This window comes from Camelus bactrianus, chromosome 3, assembly GCF_048773025.1.
Source record: "Camelus bactrianus isolate YW-2024 breed Bactrian camel chromosome 3, ASM4877302v1, whole genome shotgun sequence".
Lineage (NCBI taxonomy): Eukaryota > Metazoa > Chordata > Mammalia > Artiodactyla > Camelidae > Camelus > Camelus bactrianus.
The window spans coordinates 106996961-107009130 of record NC_133541.1 but is presented as its reverse complement, the minus strand read 5'-3'; the positions used below and the strand labels follow the sequence as shown (position 1 = coordinate 107009130).

The 12170-nt window shown below is 39.8% G+C and overlaps 1 protein-coding gene across 1 annotated transcript; it reads right to left on the bottom strand.

Annotated features, from left to right (window-relative positions):
* Nucleotides 1-805: 805 nt before the first annotated feature.
* Nucleotides 806-11124, bottom strand: GRPEL2 (GrpE like 2, mitochondrial). The gene is made up of 4 exons (XM_010956088.3): nt 10967-11124; nt 8460-8613; nt 7409-7490; nt 806-4049 (listed from the first exon to the last, which is right to left on the bottom strand). Exons 1-4 carry the CDS (start codon nt 11041-11043, stop codon nt 3685-3687), a joined length of 678 nt encoding a protein of 225 aa, XP_010954390.1. The 5' UTR covers nt 11044-11124; the 3' UTR covers nt 806-3684.
* Between the last annotated feature and the right edge of the window lie 1046 nt (nt 11125-12170).

The window sequence follows — 12170 nt, the reverse complement described above, 5'->3', positions numbered from 1 at the left end:
TGCTCTTTGGCTTGATGCCTGGGTACCAAGAATGAGTATCCAGAGACAGGAAGGTTTGGGTCCAGAAACTGGCAGTTACTTCCACTATATTCTATTGGTCCAGATTTGGAGATTTGACCCCATGTTTTAAAACCTCCAGTGAACTTGAGAACACGGACAAAGTTTGAGTGGATAGGAATAAGAATATACTTACTGACTAGCACTGAGAGTATGAGAAGTAATGGAGCCAGGGCATGCAGACAAGATTGGACGGATGATGAAAATGCAAGGCCAAACTACAGGAAAGGCTGGCTCCAAAGAGGGCCACTGAGCCAGGAGGCTGGTTATGTGGAAGCTGGCAGAGAAGCAGAGGTAAAGACAAGGCCAGGTAAAGGTTGGGAAAGGACATGTGGAAGTGGAAGGTCAGAACAAGGCCACATGCCAGTAATCTGGTTGAAAGGATGGTCAGAAATCCTGCAGTTCAAGTGAAATGATTAAAGCAGGTAAGACAATTAGAACCAAGAAGCAAACACAGGAAAGTAAGGCAATGCCAGAGAGGAAGGCAGAAGGAGGAAGAATTCAGATATAAGAAATACACAGATGTCAGATGGAAGCAAGCCAAGGAGGTAGAAGAACAGACAAGACTTCAACACCGAGGCAGGGTGTAGAATGCCTACATCGTGTCCACTAGGCTGAGCTGCTGTGAGATCTCAAGGTACGTCCACTGATCATCAACAAGGTGAGCCAGTAATCAATGGAATGACCATAACATGTCAATATACAATATGAATCTGGCAGACAGAGACATTAAGTGCGTGAACCACAGTTATTTCAATTAAGGTTTTATTAAAGTTGTTTCTGAAAATTACATTTCATCCTTAATTTCCATATTTGATTTTGCTTTAGTGTCTAAAACCTTACTTATCAAATCCTTTGCCATGAAAGAACACCATATAACTTTTATCAGTATCAAACTGAAGGATTCCATTATGGCAGTGAGGAAAATCCACAAAAGATTTGTATAATCCAAGTACTAAAACACCAAGATCCCTCTTCAAATGAGCCAAAGCTTCCTTACACATATTATCTGCAAGCCAATAATGTCTTTTCACTTTACCATCAATATGAATATAATTAAGAGCGCTGAAACAATTTTCTTGTTCCTCCAGTCACAAAACGTAGATTTCCTTCATTATGGTTAAAACAAACAAACACAAAAACAAGCTGAAAGGAAAATAAGTCCACTGTGATTGATTAGCTTATATAATTTTTTTTTTTTAAACAGTCAAGCACCACTTAACCAGTCTTCCCCTTTCCCTAGACTTTAGGCAACTATAACAACATAGGAAAAACAATGTGTATAATAAAAGCAATAAAAATAAATATATGAGGGCCTACTGTAATAGGCAATTTGCACATTTCATTTAATCCTCGAAATACTTTGAGAATTGTAACCATTTTACAAACAAGGAAGTAGGCTCAGAAGATTGAAGTGATTGAGCTGGGAATTATGTTCAAGTTGATGCCTGTATGTCTCGGCAATGCTGTGCTGGCTCCTGAAAGCCCTTCAACTTTTTGAGATTCACACTGTTATAGCTCCATCTTCTAAATTTATACTTTCAAGTCTGCAAAACTACTGAATAATAGAAGAACCTAAAATTATTCTCATTCAATCTACTTGCTAAGACAGGAAGTTGCAAGGAATATTAAAAAACTCTTCAAGTAATCAGACCATTCCACACCTAAACTTACGGTTATTCTAATTTATTGGTAATGATAGCTAGTAATCCAAGAACACATGGGTAGTTATAATTGGCTCATTTTCTTGTTACCATGTGTCAATCTCAAAGGAATGAAGGCAAAAAAATTCACAAATTCCTACTGTGAAAACTGAATGCTCATTAAATTTAGTCTGTCTTAGTGGAATGCCAAAAGAGGCTCTGGTTTTAAACTCTCACCACTAGTCTTTGTTTGCATCTTAGAAGCATGTATTTGTTTTTTTAAGTGTCTAAATCTGGTGAAAATGGTAGGACCCACTGGGGGATGGCTTTGTTGATACATGTCTGTGTGGTATGCTAGAACTATCTATGATGTCTAAGAGGATAGCTTTCACCACCCCATGGGATGGGGTCACAGAGTTCTAGCAGAGATGGATTTATTTTATGGGTAACTAACTTGTACCTAAACCTGGGCAATCTGGACACCTAACAACATTAATTGTCTGCTGGAGGAATTATTTGCATATTTATTACAGAACTGTTGAATCTTAAATGATTAAAGTTGATATCTAGTTGTTTCTTACTCAAGTTCTCACTGAAACTTAGTTTGTTATTTTTAGAGTTTTTTTTTCCTTTGAGTCCAGTCCTAAAAAGACCATGTTTTCACACTTCAGAAGAAGCTGAAAGGGCAAGATTAGATCATCATTAAGGCCGCTTCTAACATTAAAAAATCCATAATGACCTGCTTTCTACAGTCTGATATATCATTCATTTACTAACTCATTTATTGAATAAATCTTTTACAGAATACCATCTATAAGCAAGACTGAAATAAAAAATAAAGACATAGGCTCATTAACTCTAGGAGGTCAATACATAAAAGGGGAGCTAGATGTTTACACATGTGACATGAGACAGATACAACAAAAACTAGAAAATAAAACTCATCAATGTAAGAGAGGTAGTGAATTGGGAGTGCCAAAAGACCCCCCAAAAACACACACAAAAGAACCCCCCAACCCAGCAAAACTAAATGAAATAAGAAATCATGGGAACGTAATATATTTTGTCCTGACACCTCCCCACATAATCTTATAAAGGGTCATAAGGTAAATCTGACAAAGTGGCAGAGAATTTAAGAGCTAGTAGAAAGAGAAGTTGTGAGTAAATTACCTGCACAGACTGATGTAGGTTATTAGCTATCGCTGCTGCTGCAATTTCCCTGAAATGATAATAAACCTACGGAGGCTGAAAATAATCTGAAGATAATTTAGCAAAGAAAGCACAAGGTTTCTTGGCCATACTTGCCTGAAAGGGACCTGGTATCTCAACTTCTTGATGCTCCCTGCCTTCCAAGTCTTGCCTGAGCCTTTAGCCTTGTACGTGGGATTTGAAAAGGGACAATGAGTGTGAATATGAAGCCTACCTGGCAGAACTACAAGGACAAAAGATGGCTAAAAGGAAAATAAAAAAGTGAAGTCCTGAAAAATCTCTGTGCATAAAAATCAACCCACATGGTCTAAATGCGTACAACTATAAAGCTTTATCATCTAAGTACCCAAATGTTGAACCAATCCCTACCATCTGCTTTTCCCACAAAACACAAGATCCTATACAATTTGTTTATAGGGACCATTAGGAAGGAACATTTAGTTGAAAATACACAAACATATACTCATTTCCACCTTTAGAAAGGATTTTGGGTTGAAAGTCATCAGAGTACCAATTTAAAAATAATTTTCTTAAACATATTTTGATAAGGCCACAGGAACACTTGTCACATTGTTCAAATGCCCAATGGCAAGACTTCTGATGAGACCAAACAGGTCACATTAAATCAATAGAGTATCTTAGAAATAAAGCCAATATGACTAAATCCAAAACAGATTACATGAAGTACCTCATGTACAATACAAACCTAGTTTAATAAATAAAAGAATCACAGGTGACTGCATGCTGGGAGAACACTCAGTTCCTCATGGCCCATTCATAGTCTCCTCTGAGACTCTACTGCCACTTCCACCTGGGCAAGTCTAATGGTGCGGCCATGAAGCTTGTAGCCGTCTTGCCTTACTAATGCCACGGTGCCAGGCTGCACCCCTACACCAGCTGGCACATGACAGATGAGTTCATGCTCATGAGGGTCATATTTGTCACCAATGGGTGTCATCTTCTCCAGGCCATGTTTGGCAAACACACTTTTCAGCTTTGCTTCTAAAAGTGACAACCCTCGGAAGATCTTCTCCAGAATGAGCTTCTGTTCCCCAGGCTCTGTTTCTTCAGAAATGCACTCTGTAGTCTTCTCCAAAATGTCTGCCACCTCTACCAAGTCCTTACAGAAGCTCTGAATGCCTACAGAGAGACCAGACACTCTTAATGTTTGTGAGGACATCACTCTGCTCTTGAGGGTAGAGTTTGGGGAAGGCCCAGAGAGATGGCTGGTATATTGGGTACCCCAGGAAATGGGAAGATTGCCACACAGGATTCTGGGATCATCATCAATGATTATTACTGCAACCCACTGACAAGCCAGCATTTCTCTTGGAAGAAATGTGACTAGGAAGCCTACCAGGAAATGGGGAAGATGGTTAGAACCCAGGGGCCAGGTAAGACTATATACAAAGGTTCAGAAAACTGTTCTTTAAAACTTGACTACTGTTATATGCTTCTTGTACTTTTGTTATTATTCACCTTTAGTAGTATGTTACACACATTTTGAAAATTCCTATCTCAGTTGTGCTAAGGCATGCATTTTCAATAGAAACAAGATATTAGTATTTCATTGATGGGGGAATAATAAAAGAATAGTTGACAAGACTAAGAGGAGACAAAGAGTGGTTTATTCTTGAGGATTAGCTAAATAGGAACAGGAAAGTAAGACACTCCATAGACAAGGTAAGTCTCTAAATGCCTGCTATGAAGTTTTCTATACCTGATGGAGACAGGCCACCTGACTTGTCTAATCTTTTTAGAATCACATAAACTTTATAAAAGTAAACTCATTTGTGGAAAAATCTTACTACTCCCAATGCTGCATCCTTGATTTTTCTCACAGATATGAGAAGGAATATCATCATTACAGATATCCATGGTAATACAAAAAGTCCTGGATGGAGCTGATGGGGGGTAAAGGACTTTGTTGAATTAGCTTTAATCCAAGGACAGGTTCAAGGTCCTGTGCCAAAACAGGTAGCTTAAAAGAGATGATGACAGAGGAGACATTTTCTAGGTACATACTGCCTGGATGGGAAGTAATGACTGACACAGAGGTAGAGATTCTACCTTTAACTTCTGGGTAACAGAAATCCACTCCAGTTTCTTGAGCAAAACAGGTGGAACAGAATTTAAGTTATCTAACAATAACACATAATGACTGGGTGCTTGGGGCAGGACAGATGGGTGGGGTGAAAAGATGTCAGAAGAAATAGAGCAGAGCCAACTGAAGTAATCTTGGTATGATATGGTTGGAAGCTAGAGAGGAGGCAATGGAGAGGAAAGAGTGAAAGCAGCAGGCATTTCCTGGGAACCAGACTTGGTGTATTCAGAATTCCACAAAACACCTCCCCCATCACCATTAGGGATGGCAGCTGTATATATTAATGGCTGTTAGTAACATCAGCAGAAAAAGTGGAAGAGATTAAATAAAGGCTTGAAAAGTACACTGACAAAATTTAGAGAAAAGAATGTCTGATAAAGATCAATCAGGGACATCAAAGGCTTTCCCTGGCTATTCAGAGGAAGACAAATACTCTAATAGAATTTTGAAAGCTGTAAACTGCTGGGTTGATTTCTACACTGCCATGGTACAAGAGTCCTGGCTTTTAGTCAGTAAACTGGTAATAATCTGGGTAAACAGAAGCCTGGATTCTCTTGCCTATAGAGTGATTCTGTTTGTATTATTGTGTTACTTTAATAGATGGTTGGTGTTCACACCATTCCTTAGAGGGGATAAAGATCTCTGTGACCTGTTTAAGAGAAGGTGGGTAACTGAGACAAGACTATCCCTAGAAGGAGGATAGTCATCATGCTATACTCTGCATTAATTAAATAAAAATAAAAGCTTCCTACTTTTTTTCTAATTCCATGCTCACAGAACAATCTTTAAGTTTCTAAGTATTCCTCGCCACTAGGAGGAAATGACCCAAGCAAATAACTTATGTGGCATGTTTTGCTAGACATTTTTCTCTCTAAATTAATGAATTAGATTACCAAATTCTTTTGAATTTAGTTAATATGTGCTTGTTTCTAAGCACCTCATTAATTCTTGAGGAAACTGACATAATCCAGTTTCTAACGCATCAAAACTTGACTTCTGGTAAGTCAGCTCACTCTGCTCCCCTCAAGCAGGCAGGAAGTCTTCCCATTATCACAATTGGTCTATTTGCTACAAAAACTCCCTGTAGCTTAGAGGTCACCAAACTTTCTGTAAAAGTCCAGATAGTAAATATTTTAGGTTTTGTGGGATAAGAGGCAGAATTAAGCATCTTACGTAGGTGATTATTTAGCAAAAGAGAAAATCAATTTCCACAAATTTTTAATGATGAAATTCAGGACTGTATTTACTATATTTAACAGCTGGTAGGATTGGCCTGCAGGCTATAGTTTGCTAGCCCTGATAGTTGGAAATAGGAGACTAAAACATGGATGAAATAACAAGAACACAGTTTGGGGGCCAGTATTTAGCTATTTAGGAATTCAACTTGGTGGTTAGTATTTACTCAAAGTCTTGAAAGATGAGTCTATAGCACTGAATGAAAAGCAGAAGGCTATGCCAAAGCACTGGAGTTGGACAGGGCAGGAACGAAGGGAATCCTGTGTACAAATACCAGATAAAACATAAAGAGGGAGTAGTGTGATAAAAGGAAAAGAATAACAGATTAGGGGTCAATGGACTCATGTCTACACACCTGTCACCAAATAACTTTTTCTAGCTCACCTATAAGAGGAGATTGGACTAGATAAAATCCAGAGGCCCCTCAAGCACTCCATCTTATGTGTAGTAAAAGTATACTGCTCCATATTAAATTATGAGTACAGCAAGTAATCACAGATTTGCCCTTTACCCTTGAATCCCTGTTACTTAACTAAGATTTTCATGAGCAAATTTGGAAAGAGATGTGGTGCACTTAGGAAAAAGTTTCTGAAAGACTTTGAAATGGACTAAAAAGATTACTCAGTGTCATCAGTGAAAAACAGATTTGATCTAGCACAGCCTTCAGGGTTATCTGATTCCGTGTGGTGTGAGCCTCTGAGTTGTAACTTAGCAAGTTGTAGAACACTGAGAGTATTCTCATCCATAGTTGTGAAAATTGTCTGTTGGAGACACAGGTGATTATTGCACTATGGATACAGACCAATTTTGCCTGAAGCAAAATTTCAGCATTTCTGACTGCCTACATGTTTGCTCTTTGAAATCTCCTGTGAACATTTCAATGATTTACTTGTTCATTAATGAGTTAAACAGAATTGCTTGTATAAGCACTAGAATATTAACTGTACAGGCTTGAAAATAAAGGCAAGCATTATTTTAGCAAATGGTTCACTTGACAACATTCTCAATAAGCAGCACAGAAAGCCTCTGGGGATAGAGGAAGGGCAGGGTATGGATTAGTTAAGGACCCAGATGTGTTTTTGGCTAAGTTCAGTGTGCAGAACTGCTAGTAAAGTGCCCTTAAACTAAAAGGTGTTTTTATTATTAATAAATCTCTCACCAAATATCTTGGCATCTTCTACACATCTCTGGGTCCGCCTTCTTATATTTTCACCATCAGCTATAGCTCTCTGGTATCTCACCTGAGTATCAAAAGCAAAGTCAAAGTGATAAGAATAAAAATGCTTATTGGTGGAAAGGAACTTTTTGCTTACTTCACACATTTTACCCTTGTGATAGGTTTTTATTAAAAAAAAATTAGGAGTTATAGGAATCTTAGATCAGCTACTCTAAATTCTTAGTCAGAGCAAAACTCTTTTTATGACAGCCTTCATAGGCTGTCATTTAGCCCGCTAGTTTGAACACTAAACAACTGTTTTCAAGCTCATTATCCTGAGAAAAAGCTTTCTTTTTCACCATCAGCCAATACTCCATCCGCCAACTTTCTTTAGTTGAACTGAACTCTAGGACAACCAAGAGTAAGTTTTAAAAATGTGCCGTCTATTTGAAGGCAGTTATCTTAGCCTCTTTAGTCTTTTTCTCTTTCATTCTTACAATCTCTGGTTCCTTTAATTACTCTCATAAGACATGCTTTCCAACCTCCTTTCTCTTTTTGGGTGGTCTTGCTTTGGAATTACTCTAATTACTTATCTTCCTCAAAGTTTATCTGTCAGCCCAGTACGGCATAGTATCCCAGCTGTAGCCTGATTGGCAGAATACAATGATAAGTGAGATCACTCATTCAGCAAATATTTATTAAGTGTCTAGTACATGTCTACTACATGTACTTTCTTTGAAGCTACCAAAACATCAGATACCTAAGTACTGGAACACGGGAGGGAACTGCAGAGAAATGATCATCTGTAGTCAGTGATGTTTTTGAACTACTACAGATTATTTTGCCTAGTATACCTAGCAAGAGTGGAAGTGGGGTGAAGGGTAAGTAAAGAGCCAATTAGAGGAAACTCAATTTTAAAATCCGACATAAAAACTTTATGTAGATATTTAAACTGGAGGGAAGATGTGAAGATAATATAGATAATCTAAGCAGATAATAGAAAACATAATATATATTATAGAATATATGAACAGATAATGTAAAATTCACTCACTGTTAAATCCTGGACTTCCTTCTCCAGTTTAACAGCTTTTAGCTTTAAGGCTCGTTCTGCAAGAGAGGGCCCAAGCTCATCAGGAGGGTCCTCAGAATTGCAGTCCTCACCAGCAGTTCTCTGGGTAGCAGTGCTGAAAGGATGCAGCCACCCCCTAAAGTGGGAGAGAGGTGGTACATTATGAAGAAATGCCATCACAGACAGCTAAAGTTACAACAAAGTTCAAAGTCTGCAGTGTTTCCCAGACTGACTCTCTCTAGTCAAAGTGCTTTCAGTCACAGAAACAATACAAACACTTACAATGTGCTTGCTGGATGCAAGACATAGTTGTCAGGGTTTTACTTAAATCATCCTTTCATCTCACAAAGTGTGAGGTAAATACTATTATCATCCCTATATTATAGATGAGAAAACCGAAGCTCAGAGAGGCTTCTGATTTGCCTAAGATCACAGAGCTCGTATTCTGTTGAACCAGGATACTGAAAATTAGGCAGTAGAAATAGCCAAAAGTGGGGACACAAAAGTCAACAAGAGAAAACCAAATTCTAATACTTAGAACCAGCAGGGCAACATCAGAAGCAGGAAATCAAACACAAAGCCAAACAGTTCAGGTTCACTCCTTCATTTTATAGATGAGGAAATTGATTCCAGTAAACGTACCTTATCATATCAAACTGAAGTTAGGCCTAGAATTCTGAAGCTTTTCTGACCCACAAATTCTAAGTAAAAGTAAGGCTTTTATGGAAAAGAATCTGTGCTAAGAGAAAATGAGTTGGGAACTCACCTATATGTAAAATTAAGTCAATTAAATACTTATAAAACACTGTATGTTGTGGACTGTGAACTATAAACAGGTGAATAAAATAGATCTTTGCATTCAATTAGTTTGTAATCTAGAGTTTTGTACAGCTAAAATGTTTGACACACAGTTCAGTTTATATAAAAAATTTAGAGTAGGGGCTAGGTGTAGATCTTGGATTGTAGCAGTCAATCAAGGAAGTTTCTGTTACATCCCCATGATCCTTATTTTTGAAGTAAAACCATCAAGAAAATCTGTGAATGCGAAAGGTCTTTAAAACAAATAGTTTATTTATGTAAACTGGCATATACTGAAGAGTGGTCACTGAGGTGAAATCTAAGCAAAGGCTTATAGTGGATAAAGGAGTTTATTTCAAGAAAATGAAGAGGAACAGTCACTATAAGTGTGTGGGGAAGAGGACTTTTATCTTCTAGGCCAATCTTGAATTCAGCTATTATGATCTGGTGTCAGATTACATATGATTACAAATTTTTAGTTCAGAAAATATGGTCACCATAGATCGGGGGCACATCACACAGGGTGAAATAGATCCTTCCTCCTAAATTCCTTAACAAATTACATTTATCCAACTGAAAGTAGGTCACAATATCCTCAGCCTCAGCTGAAAGGGAAAATGGCCAGAGCCAAAGTCGTGAAAAAGAAGGGAGTTGTGGCAGATCCTCTCAACTCCTAGTGCTTCAGAATTGGAGGGAGGGGAAATTTTGTTAGAAGGAAACATTTTTCTTTTATCTCTTCCCTACACCACAAACTGCCAAAAAGACCTTAAGGAAAAAAAAAAGAAAAAGAAAAAAAGCTTGAAATCCTGACTTCACCCTCTCAACCAGATGATGGGGGTGGGGAACTGAGTTAGGTGTGTTAAGATACAAAGGTGACAGTTACGCAAAGTGCCCGGATTTCACCACAGTTTAATTTACTTTTCATAAATCCAACCTTACCCATCCCCCACTCAGCAATTTTTATTCTTTCAGATAAAGAAACTGTCAACGGGGAATCGTCCCTGAGAATAATTAATATTGGTCACTAATTAAAAGGACCAATTCTAGAACCCTGACTGGTTTCCAGTCTGGGTTCCACCACTTCCCAAGTATTTAAGTTTGGAGAAGTTACTCAACTTTTGTAAACCTCAGCTGCCTCAATTAAACGGGGAAATAAAAAGAACTACCCATAGTCTACAATCAGCATGATAAGTGATCAATAAAAGCTGCCGCAATCGAATAAAAGCAGCAACCGGAACTTCACAGACTCCCAAAGGCAGGTGGAAGGGCCGTTTGGAGAGAGGCCAAGTCCAATGCCCTCTTTTTACCGATAGATAAAATCAAGCCCAGATAGTGGGGAAAGGACGGGCCAAAGATCATGCAGGGTATTGGGGGAAAAAATCCCAATTCACCAGGCACCAAAGCTGGAGAGAAGGGGGCGGGGAAGGTACACTCCCAACTCAATCGACGCTCGGGCTGAAGAAAAGGTCCCACCTCCGAGGGCGTGACCTCGGATCTTCCCACCTTCCTCGGCCTGGCAAGGAGGCGCGGCTGTGGACCTCAGTTTCCCGCTCCGTAAGATGGGGCCGTGAGTGCCCGGTTGTCGTGGCTAAGAGGCTTGGTGGGTCCTCTCGCCCTCCAGTCTACAATCGCCCCTCTGGCTCGCTGGTCCCGTATCGTCCTCACATCCCCAACCCCATGGCCTTGCTCACCTGCCGTCAGATGCAGCACTCGAGGCCAGGAGGGGTTGCATCCGCCGCCGGACCGCCCACAGGAGCCGCGCGGCCATGTTCCCCACCTCGGCCCACGGAGACAGCGCACGCGCACTCGCTTCAAGTGACGAGCTACGCGCCCTTCAAAAACCACGTTTCCCGGTAGCCTTCGCGGGCGTTTCTCTCTCACCGCCCCGGAAGGGAATACCACACTTCCGGTTGCCCTTGCTCTCTGCGCGGTTCCCCATCCGGTCTTCCCGATGTAACTCAGCTCTTCCGGTCCTCTGCGTGTTTGGCGCGTAAGGTGGGTTCCTGTTGTAAGGACGTACGCTCCGTGCTAGACGCGGAATCCGCCGCAAAACGGATAGCAGCTGTGCCCTCATGGAGCTTACGTGAAGTTATGCACAACAAACAAATGCAAACGCGGTATAAAGTCAAAATATGACCGGTGTTTAAAGGTGAGGGGCATAGTACTGCGGAAGCCTAGAATACGGTGCGGCCGAGTGTGGGTAGTTTTCCCAAAGGAAATAATATTTGAACTGAAAGCTGAGTAAAGTAGGTGTAAAGAGGACGCAAGTGGTTCAGGTAGAGGGAAACAGTATTTGCAAAGTCGGGACGGAAAGTATTGCGGTTAAGGAGCTGAAATACTGGAGGCAGGGGAGAGGCAACACTAGAAGGTGGTTAGGCAGGGTCAGTTCACGTGAGGAGTTAAAAACATCGAAGCCCAACCCTCTTCTCTCCCATCACTCTTCCTGGCTTTTCCCCTCCAATTCCCTCTTTTTTTCTGACTATGTTTTAAAATGCTGTGTATTTTCTTATTTTCCCTCACATGTAAACTCCATTAGGGCAGAGATTTTTTTTTTTTTTTTTTGGTCTCTTCGCACTAAATGAACAGTGCCCTAATGTGGTTGCTAAATTTTTTTTTTTTGTTAAATGAACTTGGAGTCGTATTCTGATTGCAATGGAAACGTGTTACAAAACCTTTACATGTTTAAGGAATTTGCTGTATGGAGGAGATTGTTGGGTCGAAGAAAAGGGGTAGGGAGACAAGCTATTGGACTAGTCCATTGCAAGGAAGGGCTGTATTCTGTCCTGGGGTCACCTCGACAGAGAAACCTTTGTAACCACCCTTTTTAAAGAATATACTATTTTAGGTTTGTTCAGCACATTTTCCTTTCCCTCTTAGTATTTTATTTTTTGCTTC

Excerpts from the sequence above, each read along its gene's own strand:
- GRPEL2 (XM_010956088.3), bottom strand. The coding sequence starts at position 11,043 with ATGGCCGCGCGGCTCCTGTGGGCGGTCCGGCGGCGGATGCAACCCCTC. Across the intron at positions 7,491-8,459 it reads AGGAAGTCCAGGATTTAACA|GTGAGATACCAGAGAGCTAT; the intron begins GTGAGTGAATTT and ends TTTGATACTCAG. Across the intron at positions 4,050-7,408 it reads AGAAGATGCCAAGATATTTG|GCATTCAGAGCTTCTGTAAG; the intron begins GTGAGAGATTTA and ends GTCTCTCTGTAG.